This window comes from Haliaeetus albicilla, chromosome 2 (genome assembly GCF_947461875.1).
Source record: "Haliaeetus albicilla chromosome 2, bHalAlb1.1, whole genome shotgun sequence".
Taxonomy (NCBI): Eukaryota; Metazoa; Chordata; class Aves; order Accipitriformes; family Accipitridae; genus Haliaeetus; species Haliaeetus albicilla.
The window spans coordinates 2439423-2456563 of NC_091484.1; the positions used below are offsets into that span (position 1 = coordinate 2439423).

The 17141-nt window shown below is 57.9% G+C and overlaps 1 protein-coding gene and 1 long non-coding RNA gene across 10 annotated transcripts in view; one reads left to right on the top strand and one right to left on the bottom strand.

The window, feature by feature from the left end:
- Window positions 1–80: 80 nt before the first annotated feature.
- LOC138689169 (uncharacterized) lies at window positions 81–1339 on the top strand. The gene is made up of 2 exons (XR_011328021.1): window positions 81–192; window positions 407–1339. It is a non-coding gene; the product is annotated as an uncharacterized lncRNA (long non-coding RNA).
- The window catches only part of ZNF512B (zinc finger protein 512B), a 36333-nt gene continuing 20506 nt past the window's right edge, over window positions 1315–17141 (bottom strand). For 7 of the 9 annotated variants that reach the window (XM_069802798.1, XM_069802801.1, XM_069802804.1 and 4 more), the window contains 5 exons: window positions 16742–16933; window positions 9842–9943; window positions 8769–8831; window positions 6328–6426; window positions 1315–5984 (listed from right to left, as the gene is read on the bottom strand). In XM_069802798.1, the coding sequence (XP_069658899.1) occupies window positions 5691–5984; window positions 6328–6426; window positions 8769–8831; window positions 9842–9943; window positions 16742–16933 (750 nt within the window). In that variant the 3' untranslated portion in view covers window positions 1315–5690. Of the gene's footprint in view, window positions 5985–6327; window positions 6427–8768; window positions 8832–9841; window positions 9944–13293; window positions 15860–16741; window positions 16934–17141 lie in introns of those variants that run through there. The other 2 variants (XM_069802809.1, XM_069802812.1) reach the window with 2 other exon arrangements.

Genomic DNA, 17141 nt, shown 5'->3' on the forward strand with positions numbered 1-17141 from the left:
GGGCACGGGTGGGTGCTGTGGGCATAGGGGGGTGCTGTCAGCATGGGGGGGTGCTGTGGGGTGCAGGTGAATGGTGTGGGCACGGGTGGGTGCTTTGGGCCTGTGGGGGTGCTGTAGGGTGCAGGTCGGTGGTGTGGGCACTGTGGGGTGCAGGTGGGTGCTGGGGGGCTCCAAGTGGTGCTGTGGGCACGGGTGGGTGCTTTGGGCCTGGGTGGGTGCTGTGGGGTGCAGGTGGGTGCTTAGGGCATAGGTGGGTGCTGTGGGGTGCAGGTGGGTGGTGTGGGCATGGGTGGGTGCTGTGGGATGCAAGTGGGTAGTGTGGGCACGGGTGTGTGCTTTGGGCCTGGGTGGGTGCTGTAGGGTGCGGGTGGGTGCTGTGGGGCTCTGAGTGGTGCTGTGGGCACAGGTGGGTGCTGTGGGGCAGCTGAGCAGGAACACCCATGCCCAAGCAGCTGAGGGGCACAACACACAGCACCCCCACCACCACCCCACAGCTGCCAGCAGAGCCGGGAGCAGCGGGGATTTGGGTGGCCCCGCACTCTGAAATGGTCCCTGGGCGCTGGGAGGACCCCGGCCCCATGGGGCACTGGGGGGGACCTGGTTTTACTCGGCATCGTGCTCCCTTCTCGCACCCGGGGTCCCCCGGGGCTGAGGTTTGTGGTGCCACGTGTTTGGGGGGGTGCCGGGGCAAGTGCTGCTCCCCACGGTCCCTGTCACGCCCTTGGGGAGCCGAGACCGTCCGTCGGGAAAGGCAGGGTTAATGGTCAGCAACGAGGAGATCGGCCTAAATCTGGCGCTTCTTTGGGTTCGGTGCCAAAAAAGACATTAGGAAGCGGAAGAGGATTTATTCCCACGCTGGGGTGGCCGGGGGGTGCCCCGGGTCCCACAGAGCTCCCCGGGGATGAGAGGTCCTATGCTGGATGCGGCCCTTGGGGCTGGGAGATGCTGGGTGCTGCTGAATGGGAGGACGGGCGGATTGGGGGAAGCTTTGGGAGGGGGATTTTTGCCGTACGAGTGGGGGCAGCTGGGCACCGGGCTGTGGGCAGCGGGGATCCTCCTGGCACTGGGGATTGCTGGCCGTGCCCAGCGCTGGTGTGGGAAGCATCACTGGTCCTCGCCCCGGCTACCCTGCCCCGGTTTTGGAGGCACCGCTGGGATGAAGACGACGGGCTCCATCCCCGGCACGAAGCCAGGTCTCCCCAGCAGTTTTCCTCAGCCACCACCAGCCGCCCACGGAGGAAGGACAAACCCGGCCGATCCTGCGTCAAACCCTCCCACCGAACTGCAAAATAATGATGATAATAGTAATAATAAAAAAAATCAATAAACATTTATTCGATACAGCTGTTTTTAATACATACAGTACATCGAGTTACCCCTCCGCGGTGCTCGGCGGTGCGGCTGTTAAGAGCTGCTGTTACAGTACTCTCCAACTGAGGATTTGTCAATGATTAACAAAAGAACAGATCGTCACAAATCGGGAGTTTATTATAAGATAGTTTACTGTTAAAACAATTTTATTTTTTGCAAATAAACACTTTTTAATATATATATTTATATATTTATATATATGGTTACAAGTGATAAATTGAAAATTCTTTTTTTTTTTTTTCCATTTTCTTTTTTTCCCCAAAATACACTTATGCACTAATAACTGGCATCGACGAGAAACATTCGGATATGCCGTGGGATGGGTGTCACGAGGAGAGAAAGAAAAGAACAAAATGCTCCCAATGTTCACGGGTGCGAGCGATGCTCCAGGCCGGGGCAGCTCCACCGTGGCCGGACTCAGACCCTCGCTCCTTGCCCCGGGGCAGGCGGCCGTGCCGGTGTGGCACAGCCGAACTCGCCGGTGTGCCACGTCGGTGCCGAGGGTTCCCTGCCCGCGGCAGCCCCCCGCGATCGAAGCTTTCAAGGACGGCTCCGTGGGGTTTTCCTGGGGGGTCGCAGCCCACCCGCCCCCCACCCCGCGGAGTTTTAGCCCTTTCCTCGGGGATGTGGGCGACGGGACGGTGGGTCTCTGCAGCAGTGGAGGCGAGGGAGCCGTGGGGCCACGGTGTCGGGGTCCCCAGGGTGCTGCAGAGGCCGGTGCCACTCGGGGACGCAGCCCGAGGAGCTGCCACGCAGCCCCCACCGCGCCCTGAGCCCCCGCACTCCCAATTTACTTACCGTGAACGACCCCCCGAGCACCTAGGGGAAGCGGGTCAGGACCGCGGGGGTACCACCATGCCGCCGCTCCCCAGCACCCCTCTCCCCTTCACGGGGCTTTACATTAACTGTAGGTTATTCCCCGCTGCTGGACCCGAGGGTCTCCAAACCCCCGCGGGTGAGGGGACGGAAGGGGAGAGGACGCGCTCGTTCCCCCGTCTCACCCCGCAGCTGCCACCCACCCCTCCGGATTAAGGTGAGTTTCTCCCTTCGGCTGCTGCCTGGCTGGGAGCACCCCAACGGGCACGACCTGCCGGGCACGACCCGCCGGGCTCCGTCGGTGCCACCGCGGCTTGTCCCTGCCAGCTCTCGTGCCACGGAGCAGGCAGCTGCCAGTATTCCCTGTATCGCTCCGGAGCCTTCCCTGGACAAGCAGGAGACTAAAGGACGTCTTATGGAGAAGGCGGCGGTGGGAGAACATATTCCTCTTGAGTCATGACTACTGGGGGCAAAATACCTTTTAAGGGGAAAAAAAAAAACCCTGAAGATTTCACTTGCTCATAAAAATTTCCATTTGACCAAGGCGCTGCTTTTGCAGGGGGCTGTGAGGAGCGTCTCCCAGCTCTGAGGGTGACAGGGGACAGCCCCAGCACCGGGACCGCCGTCCCCACTGCCCCGAGCCCATCGCCTGCCCCGAGACCCCCCAGACCGTCCCCGGGGTCCCCTCCGGGACGGTGTCACCCCTGAGAGGCCACCGCGGCTGTCCCCGCTCCTGCCCCTCGCTCCTCCCAGGACGCTCGTTTGCAGACACTCTCGTTACTGAAGCAGCAGGATGGGTTTCGAGCCGGACCCCACAACGACCCCCCCAAGCCAGCCCTTCCCCTGCCCTGAGCAGCTCCCATCCGAGCTCCTGCACTGGGCCTCACCCTCAGCACAGACCACAGGACTGTCTGTTAATTTAATCAATGAGAAGCCAATTAATTGCATGTTAATGAGAATTGAGCCCTGTGCTATGCCCAAGGGGAGGCGGTGGGGATTATAAGGTGAACATCCAAGCCAGCAGCCTGGGCCACCTGAGTCCCCCCTCCCCAGGCCAGGGCATGAAGCTTTGCCGGGGGGCTTTGCCCCATGGTGGGACAAGATTTTGGGATCCAGTGGCTCCCTCTGCCCCTTTGCGGAGATTTCAGTGCCAAACTCTGTGCCGGGGCCCCTGCTGCTGCCTACCCCCCCCCAACATCCACGGCGTGCCCCCCGAGCACCTTCCTCAGGTGCGGGGGTCCCTCCTCGCCATCCCTTCCAGCAGTTATTGCTTCGGGCGAGCGAGCACGGGGCTCTGCGGACAGCCACGGCTGTCCCTCGGGCTCAGCACAGCAAAACGTCACCCAGGACAGTGTCCCCACATCCCCGTCGTGACAGAGACCGAGACGGCTCTGAGAGCGTGGGCCCTATGGCTCCTGAGGCTCTCCTCCCTTCCCCGGGGAGGCAGGATTTGTACCGGTGACCCATCAAAACAAAGACTGGATGAAGCGCAAGTGGCGAACAGGCTGAGCCGCAGTGACTAATTAAGCTTTTCCGCTAATTGCTTCGAAGGCCGGCGCAACCAGCAGCGCTCAGGCGGGTTCCCTCGCCCGCAGGCACGTGCCCAGTTTGCGGCTGAGCGTGCTGGGAGATGCAGATGGTGGCATCCAGCTGCCGGGAGCCGCGGTCGGAGCAGGAGCACTGGCTCCCCCGAGAAGCTGCCCTGGCTTCAGACACTACCATCCTCTCCCTCCCTCCGTGGCTCTAATAACCTGCCAGTGGAGAAGGACGTTAATTATTACTGAGCGGCTCCTCGGAGCAGGGAAGCGATACTGAGCCTCCAGTGGGCGGTGAAGAGCAGTGAAGGAAACGGAGGGTTGAGTTTTTAATTGACCAAAGTAAAAGCAGAAGCTCTCCTCCCCCCGACGCCACCTTCCCAGCTCTGCACAGGGGAAAAAAATCAAATTAAGGTTTTCTGTTCTGTTACCGAGAGAAAACGTGCCCGTTTCCCAAGGACCGAGGTAGCCTGGTTTTTGTCTGGAGACAGACACATCCCGGTCCGGGGATGGTTCCCTCCAGGCCGGAGCGAGGTGTTACGACGATATTAGTACGGACGCAAAGAAAAGCCCGGGGAAAGAGAACCAGCAAGGGACAGCGCGCTGTGTGGGGATTCCCTGTCCCCGAGGAAGATGGTCGGGGGCTTGGATGCATCTCGGGGGAGCCGAGACTCACCCCACGGTGGGTCCCAGCCTGGAGGGACAAGGCGACTGCAACATGCCCGAAAGCAGGACCCATGATTGTCACTTGATGCTGCCCCCCGTCCCTGTTACACACCTCCCACGGCTGCAGCTGGGTGACCGAAATCCCATTCCTCCTTCCTGGGCAATCGGCACCTTTGGGATGGGGCACGATGGGGACACTGAATCACCTTTTCCTCTAGCTGGACGTGCCCCCCCCACGCCGGTCGGGCAGCTCAACGGCTGCCGGCTCACCCTGACACCGGCGCTGCCATCGCGGCGTTGCCATTGCCGCTGCAGCACTCCGAGTCCGGCTACGCTCGCAAAGACAACTTGAGCACCAGGGCGCAGCTCCCCCCATTGCACCCCCCTCCGTGGTCTCACTGCGATGCTCCACGGTGCTCGCAGCATTCCCGCAACTTTCGGTTAAACCCTTCAACCTGACCAGTCCTCCAACAACCCCCCTCTCCCATCGACTTCCAGGGGTGTTCACACCTCCCGCACCCCATCTCGCCGCCACAGCCAGCCCTGCCGTCTCGGGACGATGCTCTGCCGGACCCCCGCCACGCTCCCGGCTCGTTCCTCTGCCTGTGCTTCATGCTGCCGAGTCAAACCCCTGCACCGAGCTGGTCCCTGCCAAAACACATCCCCTCTCGGCCCGAGGCTGCAGGGTGAGAGTGACCAGGACCCCCCCAGTATCCACTGCCAGACCCTGCTGTCCCTCTGCCCCTGCCCGGCCACTTGCATGGGTCGAACATCTTTGGAAACATCATCCTGGGAGCAGGGATGCAGGCGCTGCCTGCACCGGGAGGCTGGAGCCCACCGGAGGCTGCCCGGATGGGCAGGCAGCACCGCCACGGGCAGCCCCCTGCCCCGGCACACAGCCGCAGAGAGACCCCGTCCAAGGGGACCCTGCTGCTATTGCACTTTTCTTTCGCTCAAGCGTCACCAGTTTGGTGCAGGGAGTAAAAAGGGAAGTCATGGGAGGAGGGGGAAGGCAGCAGGGTCCCGTCAGGCAGGGGGGTATGTACATGGGCAGGGGGTGGAGAACGGTCCAGCTTCCTTGATCCTCTTTGTTTTCCAGTGTGAAACAAGGTCCGTGACTTGTTTAAAGTGGTTAATTGGTATTTTCTGTCTCTTTTTTTTTTCTTTTTTTTTTTTTTGTAAAAAGGGGGTGAGTGGAGGGTGGGGGGGGAGGTGGGATGAGGGGGACAGAAAACCGGGAGAGACCCCCACCCTGTTACCCTGGGCTGTAAACAAATCCTCGGAGACGAGTCTCTGAGCTGCTCATTTCTCGGGCATCTTACTGGCTCCCCCCTTCCGCTGGCTTGGGGGCTTGGGGACACGCTCGTCCCCGTCGGGGCTGCCTCGGGAGCCTTCCCAGTGCTCGAGGGTTTTCTTGTGATTAGTCTTTGCTGCCACGCTTTCTCTGCCCTTCGGGGACATTTCGGGAGGCCTCTCCTTGGGTTTCCTCCCCCTTTTCTTCCCGCTTGTGCTTTTCTTTTTCTCCTCTTTGCTGGAAGAAAGCTGTTCCCTGCTTTTCTTTTTCCGGCTGGCCTCTGCGGAGGTTCGGAACCAGTTCTGTGTCCGCAGGGTGACACGGGGGTTAGTGACCATCCTGGGGCCAGGCACCGGCACGCACAGCCCATGCCTCGCCTGCCCCAGCCTGGACCACCCCACGTCCCGCTGGCATCACTTCCCCGAGAACAAGCTGGCTGGTGCTGAGCAGCTGCAACCAGCCTGGGGGTGTCGGGGACCCAAAGGGGGACAGGGAGGTCCCCCCCAGAATGTCACAGCACTGCTGCTGCTGCTGTGAGCTGCTGTGCTCTGCTCTTGGCAGACACGTATGGATGGACCGGGGCAGCCCGAGGATGGGTGCGTTGGAGCAGGGACCAGCCCGGACCAGCCCCAGTCATTTCCTTACCTCCGAATGAGCCTTGATGATGTGGTACTTGACTCCGCTCTCAGAGCTGAACTCCTTCTGGCACAGGAGGCAGCGGTACTTGCCCACCGAATGGTCCCCCTGCAAGACAGAGCATCCTCCTGCAGCCCCAAGCAGAGCCAAAAATGCCCTGGAAGAGTGGCTCCCCCCCTGGCCCTGCTCCCCCCACCCCTTGAAGGGAGGTTGATGTTTGAACCTCAAAGCAACAGAAAATAAATGCTCATTTCTAAACCACTAGATCTTGGCCAGCCCTCGGTCTGGGAGCTCACAACCACATCTTCTGCTCTCAATTTCAGCCCGTGCCGGTTGTGCCGCTGCAGCGTTGGTGGTAGCGGCTGTCATGGCATCGGTGCCAGGCCTCTAAGTGCCGGGTCCTAGATACTCGGAGGGCAGCGAGTGGCAGATTTTGCTGCCTGTGCATCCCCAACACTGGCTGTTAGCACCGACGCCGTGTGTGTCCCTGGGTGTGCAGGAGGCTGACGGGGCCAACCGCCCCATTTCCTCACTGTCAGCAGATTTGTGATCTCCTGGGATTGAACCACCATCTAATTTATGTCCAACAGACTCACCTAATTTTCCTTTTATGCTGTCAAAGAGACACAGCGACTGCTGGATTTCTGTCATTAGAGCCCTTGTGGGGATGACTGATCTCCTGGCTCTGCCGTAGTTCACGGCACAGGAGAGATAATGTGCTCTCTATTGACGAGGGGTTTATGGATGGGCCCCTCCAGGCGATATATATGCTCCCTGGGAATTTCTCCATAGCTGACTCTGTGCTGTAAATCTGGAGTTAGACAGGTCTTTCATTTCAGAGACAGGCAGGACACAGGTAGGCCTGGCTCGCTGCAGGCTGGCTTCAGAAATACTCATGCAAAAATCACCTTGGTGCATCAGTCCCGACTGAGGATGGGGTGTTGCCTGGGAGCAACCTCCTCTCTTGGTAAGGCTTGATGTACTTCAACCAATTCTGCAGGATTTTACAGAAGAAATCACAGGCCAGCTCAGGAAGGGCTGCGATTTACTCCAGATTTGGTGGCGCATGTATCCATTGCAAAACTAAATCCTCTGTAAGGGTGAGAGTCCCGCTGACGGCAGCATGTGGGAGACACAAAGCAGCAAACTCTCCCAGTGCTGACCCCCAACACCCAACACGCCGGACTCACCAGACCTGGAGGGTGAAGCTCTGCGGTTAAAGAAAATGCTCGTGCAAACACCTGGCTGCTTTCTGTGCACAGAACCAGACAGAAAATGGCTCCATTTTCTCTCAGAGACCGTTTGCTGCTCCTTTCCTAGCAAAGGAACTGCCCTAGTCTCCTGTGTTTGCACTTTCATCCTGCATAAATACAGCTTCTTCTGCCCGATCTCTGCAGCCCATTTTCTAAATGATCTCATTAAGGGTTGATGTTCCAGCTAGTGTTGGAGGAGCGCGGGAGTTTGTGTTTTTAATAACCACGGGGTATGTATTGGAGCTGCCTCCTGGAAGCTCCATTCAATGGAAGCTGCAGCTGGAAACGTTTCAGGGTATAAAGCTTTACCAGCTCTTACTCGGTTCCAATTTGAGGGACCTACGCTGAGCTCCCCATCCCTCCCCTGTGGCAGCTGCGGGCCACCAGAGCTCACTGCAGCCGGCAGCACTGCTGCTGCTCTATCGAGCGAGAGGGCACTGCTCTCTGCACAGACCGGCCGTCTCTTCCAGCCTCAGCTCCATCCCCAGGAGGCACCGCACCAGCGTCCCTCCAGCTGGGGAAGCTGCTGGGCTTCCAGAGGGGCTGCAGGGCTGCCCAAATCAATGGAGAAAGACTCCCAATTCCCACCTGCCTTGGGAAATGTTCAGCTTCCAAAACGCAGCTCCCTGGCTCTGAGCTGCTGTGGTTGATGCATGGCTGCATGTGAGGTGCTGGCCACGCTGGGTAGCCGAGGGCTCATGAACAACTCAGGGGCTGCAGGAACCAAGCTGGGCACGGGCTGCAGGACGGGGATGCCGAGGCAGGAGGATGCGAGGCAGGCAGGCTTGCTCCCGCTGCTCCGACTCTGAGGCACTTGGTGTGTTAGAGGTCTGGGCTCTTGGGTGAGACATTTACTTTGCAAGACCTCTCCTCCAAGGCTGGGGTGGTAGCTAAATCCCCTCCATCATCATCTGCTCAGCTCGAGCCTCTCTGCCTTCATCTGCCTGTGCCTGTGGGTTTGATCCTGCCCAGGAGGACAGTGCTGAGAGAGAGCGGCCGGACCAGGATGGTGTGACAACGGGCTGAGTGGTGACAATTCAATGGGCAGGGGCATTGCTCGGCCAGCCCGCCCAGCAGCCACGATCCTTTAACCTGTGCTGTCGTCCCTTGGCCTGTTGCTTCCAAACAAGCCAGGAGGGAGAAAAAACCAAAACCCAACCCCACCTCTGAGCCGAGGCTGTAAAAGGAGGGACCTACCTTGTTGCAGTTGGCCAGGTGAGCTTTCAGCCCCGAGACGCTGGAGTAAATGGCTTCACAGCACTGCGGGAAGAAACAAAGCAGGGTTTGCCACGATCCCCCCTCGACTCTGTGCCTTCATCTGTGCCGGGGCCAGGAGCCCGCTGTGCCAGCAAGGCCACCGGTCCAGGCTAAGCAGCGTGAGGTTAATGCTCTGCGAGACGCGGAGGGCTCTGGTCACACGTTTCCTATTAACGCTAATGGGAGTCATGTGGCCACATCCCTCTGCAACAGGCTGAAAAATGTCTCCCCTAAATGTCTCCATGGAAAACGTACATTTGTGAGCAGTCGGGAGGTCCTGCTGGGCTACAGGAGTTCTTGGAGCCACAGCAGACGCTTAACGGAGAAGAGAAATCACCCGGGCAGCAGCATGACCAGTTTCTGAGCAACGTCTTTTCAAAGTGCCTGTGTATGACATTAATTAGCCAGCGTGTCTCCCCCGGCCTTGTGGTAACAGCCTCGTTCAAAACTCCCATTAGCAAGGCTTTGTTTCAGATGATAAATCAACGGCCCCAGCACGAGGGTGGAGTTCACCTCCCCGCCAGCTCAGGCCAAGGCTGCATTTTACAGCAAGATGAAGCACACGCACCATGTCCCCGAGGTCTTTGCCTGTCACAGGGCTTTAAAAAGAATGGCTTAAAACCAGCTCCAGCTTTGCTCTGGGAAAAGCAGGTTCTCTGCATAAAAAGGCTCTCGAGCACAAAGCGCGCAGCCTTTGCCCCGTCCGGACCTCGGGAGCTTCCCAAAGGCAGCTCCAGAGCCCGAACTGGGCAGTGCTGAACTGTCAGCTCAAGGGCACCTGGGGAGAGGGTGCTCCGGTCCCCAAGCCCGGTGGTCCCAAAGGTTGGACATGCTTCAACCAGGCATGGCAGCAACCCCAGGGAGAGGGGTGAAACGAGGGTCTGAGCATCACTGCTAGCTTTGTCCTGGGCCCAAAAAGAACCTGGCTTTGGTGGCTTTCTGCCCCCAAAACTCTCCCCTTCCTCCTGCAGACTGAGACCAGCCAGCCCGGAGAAGAACAGAGACGTTCTTACGTTGTTGGGACAGTTGATGCGGCCCTTCTCCTTCACTTCGTTCTTCCAGTTTTCCAGCAGCCTTGGATTGAGCTTTGGAAGCCCCGGTCGGGTGTAATTGAGCTGCAAACAATAGAAGACGATTAGCAGAGCGGCACACACCAGTCCGGTCCTTGGTGGAGTCCTCGCTCTTCACATGGGTCTTTCCCCCCACCAGGAGAAGTGAATTGGAGCTGAAAACTAGCAGGGAGGCTTCCCCCAGAGATGTCATCTCCCACCCACCGGCACCGCACAGCAGTGGGGTGGCTCTGCCCGCTGCGGTGCCATCGGCGAGGCAGCAGCCAGGCTGGCGGGTGGCTGCGGGCGAGGAGCAGTGCCGGAGCCCCTGGCACTGCAGCCACCTCCAGGCAGTGCTGGCAAAATGGAGAGGAGAGGCTCCTGCTCCCGCTCCCGGGTTTGTGCCCTGTTGCGGGCCCAGGCCTGGACCTGGTGTTTTCGGTGCATCATGTTGGTGCGGCCCTTCTGCCGCATTTCATAACCAGGAGAATAAACAACCCTGCACGCTGGGCAAAGGGGATGGACGCCAAGAGCCTCCATGGCTGCCTTCCACCGATGAATGGGCACAACCCGTTAAACAATGAAAGGCTCTTGTGTCTCTGCCTCTCCTTCTGGCAGGCCTGCTCCTTCCAAGTGCTTTTAATTACCGCTTTATTAGCGACTTTGAGGTTGAGCATAGCGGGCCGGCCTTCCCAACTCCATTTCTGCATGTTCAGCACAAGCAAACGCAGCTGTGGCATCTCCATCTCCGGACCCGCCGCTCCTGGCCCTACCTGCGGGGCTGGTCTCTGCCTGCCATTGTGCCAAGGTCCGCAGGGGACATGGGGCTGCTCTGCCTGCAATCTGAGCTGCCTGCCTGCCTGCTGCACGACCACAACTCCCATCCCAACCCAGCCAGCTCTGCTAGGACTGATGTTGCTTGGGTCCCAAGCCCCAAACTTGCCCTGAGTCGGAGCGAGGCTGGGTGAGCTCGCACGTGGCACTGTACAGGCACGGGTACCCAAGCACGTGCTGCTCTCCGTGGGCATCTCCAAGCGTGGGGCACGGCTGCATCCATGCATCCGTGCTGGCCGGGGAGGATGCACAGCCAAACAGTGCTTGCAGAGAGGTGTAAACCCAGGCTCTGTTTTTGAAACGTGCCCTTAGGACCCAAGGCTCATGGTTCTGACATGGCAGGGAGGCAGCTGGCTGGATTTCTTTTCCAGCTGTGATTTTCCCTGAACGTGCTGATAAAGCTGTGAATTTACCTTTGCCCAGTTCCCCAGAACAGGCTGCTCCCAAACCTCCCTGCAAAGGGGAGCTCCCACTGAGAGCTTGGGATGTGGATGGCTCGGGATGTGGAGGGCTCAGGCTCCAACTGCTTGTTTCCACTCAAATTTAAGCGATCCACAAGTCCTCGCAGCCCCCACCTTGGCACGTGGCGGGGCACGCGCAAAGGAGAAGGGGAGAGCTGGGCTCCGTGCGAGGGGCAGGGGCAAAGGGTCTTGCAAAACGCTATGAACACTGGTAAGGACGGATGTGGAAAAATCCCCCGAGCCCCAGCATGCTGCTATTCTGTCGTGCTTCACAGCTGGGGGAGATGCCAGCAGAACTCTTTGAAGCTCTGGGATGGTGCATCTACCAACTGCTTGGTCCCCTGCCCGGGGAAGGCAATGCCACCTCCGGGGAAGAACACAGGAGTCCCTTTTTGTCATTGATACTGAGAGCTGGGATGCCAAACGGCCTCCTTAATTAAAAACCAATCAATCCCATGAATGAGCAAACATTAACGGTAACCGCACACAGCCCCAGCAACAACCTCTCCCTCCACGCGTCCCCAGGGAGGAGATGAGGGGGGATGTTCAGAGAGGCGGACTCTGCTGCTCCGGCTTCCCACTCCAGAGAAAAAATCCCTCCCCGCTCTCCTCCAACAGCCCTGCACAATAACATGCAAATCCCATGTCTTCCTGGGGCACTGCGGTTCTGGGAATGTCAAAGTCATCTTTATGTCTCTATTAAGAGGGAGCCCCAGGCATGGAATATTTTTTTTTTTTCCATTTATTTTCCTCAAACAGCCTGTAAGTGAAAATCTTCATGGCCAAATCATTAAACGACTACAACTGGATTTGGCCGCAGCCCATCTCTTCTGAACAGTCGAAGGATGCTGGGGTGGGAAGGCTTGTTTTCTTTGACTGACGGTTTTATTTAATTAAACTTTCATATTTCAATCCTCTCCGCTCCCTAGACAGCTCTCCCCTTCCCCAAAATATATCGCAGTAAATGAGAACCATGCAGGCTGCCTCAGCCCTGGCCAACAAGCTCCCCTGGAAGCCTTACCGAGGTCCCCAGCGTGAGGCACGGCTCTCCCATTGCCCCGCAGACACCATGGCTGATGCCGTCCGGGAGGCGAAGCCAAAACACACCCAGGGGTGCTGGCCAGCAGCCGGGTCCCATACATGGCTCCGGGCGGCTGGGTCACATCACGCTGGCACTGCTGAGCAAGGGGAGGAAGGATGGACTTGGCCCCGCCAAGCTCTGGGTCCGCAGCCGGAGGTGGGATCCGGTTTGGCCCACCAGTGACATGAGTCCGCAGGGCTCAGCCCGGCTCCCACCCGGATTGCAAGGCCATTGTTTTGGGGGACAAACCCGAGCCAGGCTCTTGTGCTCTGGAATTTATCCTGGTTCCAGGATGGGGTTTTCTTAAAAACTCAAGCCTGGAGAATGACTTTTCCCATTTAGCTTTATGACTGGCCTACAGCAGCCCTTCACTCCGGATCCCCAGCACCCCCATCCACGGGGATGTGCAGCCTCCATGGCTGCCCCCAGCCCTGCAGCAACACCCAGACCCCGAGCCATGGGAAGCCAAACGGGATGCCCTTGCACTCCATGGAGGAGCTCTGCATCCCTCCTGTGTGGCATGGCAGCTGCCTGGGCTGCAGAAGCCCACCACCACCTCCGGCACAAAGCACCTTGAAACAAGCAAGCCCACCTCAAGCTCTACAGGGAAAGCATCACACCATGCAACTGTGGGATTTCCACCATGTCTTCTCCCCTCTCGCCTCTTAGATGCCTCTTCCCTCCGCTCGAGGAGGCTGTTTCTCTCAGTCCAGCCTCCAAAAGGGGTAAGGGCATCATCCCTCACCAGATCCCAGAGCCCACCGCTGCCTGCCTGTGCCACTGAGCTGGGAACCTGCCGGCCTCTTGCTCCTTCTGCGGCAGCCCCGAGACTGCTTATGGGCAGGAGATGGCCCCAGCAAAGGCCAGAGAAGGGTCGGAGGAGCAGCAGCATCTTCATGGAGCTTCTGGAAAAGGGATTTTTCCCAGAAAAGCAGCAGGGGTGTGCCCTTCCCCATCTGACATCCCCAGCAAGCGGCCGTTGTGAAACACCCCATCTGTTTCAGCTTATCCAGAGGCAAATAAAGATCGGAGCGAGAAAATAAGACTCCAGTGTATATTTAGAAATGCTGGATTTGGTTAGTGCAGAATGAAGGCAGCGCAGGGCCTGGGATCGAGCAGCAATCGTTTATTCTAATGCCATTGCTTTGGTGCGAAAGAATCCATTCTCCCGGGGAAAGGCAAACGCATCCCACCGCGGGCCACCAACGGGATCCAAACCCAACGTCCCTCTCCCCGGCCGGGACCAGCTGCCACACGGCCACGAGGGCAGGCCACGGTGCAGGGGCTGCAGCGGGGCCGTGCCTGCTGGGAGTCTGCAAACCCCAGTATCCCATCGGCTTGCTAAGCAGCTGCTTGCCTTCCCCTGCGGAAAAGCTTTGCTGCCTGGAAAAGGGATGGAGAGAAGGGGTGGCTTTCTCCATCAGCTCCCTTGAAATCAACGTTGACTGCTGGGACTGTGGCGGATAACCGGGGAGCTCGGGGATGGAGTGGGTCCTGTGCTGCAGCAAGCGTGGGTGCATCCAGCCATCACTGGTTACAGACCGGAGCTGGGAAGCGTCCATTCCTCCAGGACCCTGGAAATCCCCGGTCTTGCTGAGATGGTGCAGGAGCAGTTGAAATCTTTTGCCGATCCCTGACATCCCACCTCTCTCCAGGTCCAAGTCAGTGAGGGGGCCTGCAGGCCCCGCAGCATACTCCCACTAGCTGGATACGGCCCGTGGGAAGAAGAAGCGATGGTGTGGCACCTCTTCTGGGAACCATTTGTCCTACTGTCCTGGTCATGATTAACTGGCGTTTGTCTTTCTGCTGCTCCGGTGGCTCTGGGTTGTCAGCTCCCTTTGAGGGACGGCCACCACGCGTGCTCGGTGGGGCGGTGGCATGGGGACGTGGGGATGCTGCCCACTCCTCCGAGCCTCCCACGCTGCCTGGGGCTGGACCCGCCACAAAGCTGTCCTGCCAGCAAGGCTGAAGCCAGTTCTGAGGGAAAGGCTATTTTGGGGGCTGTAACAGGGTCAAACTGGGCACTTGCTGGTGTGTTTGAGTTGCTAGCAGCTGGGAGGTTTTTTTCCACACCCTGAACTGAAGCAACTTGTAAACGTAGACCAGTCCTGAGCGATGCAAGATGCTGCTCAGCAGAGCAGCACAAAGTGTGCTGAAGTCAGCAAGCTCCCACCAGCCTCCCTGGGCAGAACCTGCCTCCCACTTCCTTCCAGCATCGTTCGTCAAGAAAAATGTCATAGACTCAACAGATAATATTTTAGAGTGTTGTCAAGGGAACGTGACAGTCACTGCAAGACGTACCCGCAGGCACACTCACAGCTACATACGTATTTGCCCACTGCACTGACCTCCTCTGAAATCCATCTGTGCGACACGCAGCCAGCACAGCTGGGGAGAGCAGCCCGTGCAGGGCCCGAGGTCCTGATCCTCCAGGCCAAGAGCCTTGTTTTGCCACCTGGGAGCTGGTCCAACTCCCCCCTTGCTCATCTTCAATGCAAACCTGCTTCCGCCAATCCCACAGCAATACTCTTTGTTTTTTAGCACCGCGATGTGGCTCAATTAAACTTAAACAATTGGACTCTGAACACAAGAAATGTCTGATAAAGAAACCCACCACCACAAACAGCATTTTACGGAGCAATTATGCCAGCAGCCGAGACCTTTACAAGGCCTTTGTATGTCAGCTGCCACATGGGCCCCTTGTGCAGGCCTGGGAGTCCTGGCTGCTCCCTCAATTCAAACAGAAAATACCCAAAGTCAAGAGTAAGGGGAGCAATTCAAGGAGGAAAGAGAGGAATGCAAGTGCTGAGGCTGGAGGGGGAAAAGAGAGCACCACACCTCTCCTCCCACAGTATTTGAAATGAAACAGCTACTTTAGGCTTGATTTTTTTTATGTTATAAATGCATTGCAGCTGAAGTCATCTGGAAACCACCACCACCACCACCAAGCATCAGGAAATAGAAAGTTTGCAACCTGTTCTGGCCCTAAAACCCCCAGCTCTGCTCTGTGGCTGTGTCCTGTTCTGCACCAGCTGCCTCACCAGGATGCCAAGGCAGGTAAAGAAGATGCTGGTTTGTTTCTGTGCTGGTTTTTCACCTGCCCACCACATGCAGACTGGGAGCCGAGTCTGGCTGAGCTCCTCCAGGTCTCTGCAGGACAACGGTGGCACTTCTGCCGAGAACACACACGTGCCAGGACAGCACAGGACAGGCTGCGGCAGCGGGAAGGCATTTCAGCTGAAGTTCTGCTGTTGTGCCACTCATCTTCCTGGGGTGAGTTGCATCGCTTCTCCAGGCTGGCTCTGGGACTTGGGCTGTTTTCCTGGCTTGAGGCAGGCCTGGGCTGTTCTGCGTGCTCAGGACAGAGGCACCACCACGCTCTTCACCTGCGGCAAAGCTTTAACCTGCTGCCCTCTGCTTCTCACTCCCATCTTTGCAACGTGCCCAATATCCTGCCCAGGGTGAATTTTGGAGCACTGGACAAGAAATGCCCAACTGTTCAGAGCAAGGTAAAGACCTGGCACCTAACTGCAGAGTTACTTGCTCAGGAAACACGCTGCCACTTGTGCAGATACTTGCAGGATAGCTCTGTGTTGAGTCCTGGCGCTGGCCAAAAAGTATCAACCACAGGATTAAAAAAGCTCCGACTCCCTCTCTTTTTTCCCTTTTACACTGAAAAGTTTTATGATTTACTGCTGTTTCATTCCTTTTATGGTCCAGAAGGAGCGTTCCTGGAGGGAATTTCAGCTTTGGGACATTCCCAGGAATCACCTCCTCCCACAGCCAGGAGGGACATTTGATTTCACATGTTACTCCAATGCCTCCACAAAGCTCAAGACTGCTAGGGCACCAACTTTCACCATGCAGATCGTGCAGCACCAGGCCATGCGTGCATTGCTGCTGGAGACTGCAGGGCTCAGCCCTGCCTCGGCACTCTGGCTTCCTCCACTCGCAGGAGCATTGCTCCAGCGATGTTGCAGGCCCTTTACCTCTGGGGAAGCACCTCCCAGAAATTAAGGAAGAGACATGGAAGGGAGGAAATTCTGCCTAAGGCATCTTTGCTCTCTAACAGTGCAAATGAGATCATTTCAGATGCGACCTCTGCTCTCTTCACGTGCTCCTCTTGGCTGCCAGCCCCTACTTCACTGCTGAGCACGGACCAGAACTGACCTCCCTTCACAACATCCTCTGGGCTGGACTCTGATCTCTCCACTGCCCACAAAGCACCACCTTTTGCTCCATTTAGATTTGGGTCCTGGCAGTGGAAAGGGCAAAGATGCCTGCTGCCAGGCTTGTATGGAGCCTCCAGACCACTGGGGCTCAGCCCGTGCTGGGTGGACGCTTTAGCAATAAATTTGCCATCACAGCTAATTGATTTAAGGCACAGAAAATGAGACACGTGAGCCCTCAGCCAGCCGGGGCCATGCTAGCATCCCAGGATCTCAGTGTACAGCTAATGCAAAAAAAGGAGAAATAAAGGCTTCTCACCCGCTTCGTTTCAGGCACCAGGTCGTCCTTCATCCTCCGCTTGGTCCAATCCTTGGCGAGTTCGTCCTCCGCTATCTCCTGAAGGTGGAAGACAGCTACTTGGGCTGACGTCCGACGGATGCGGCCACTCGGGGTCCTTTCAAAATCTTCTATGGGGCCGGGCTCCGGCTTCACCTCTGGCTCCTCCGGAGGCTGCAACAGAGCCAGAGTCAGGAAGGGCATGATGAGGGGTGAAGCAGAGAGCTCTCCGGCCCCAGGACAGGGATGCTGGGGTTTGGGCTGTGCATTTGCAGACCTGCTGTGTGCAGGTGGGGGCTGCAGAGACACCAGCATGACTCTGCACCCGAGCACGGGAACAAGGGGAGCACCCCCGCCTCCCTCAGCCCAGCAGCCAGCCGTG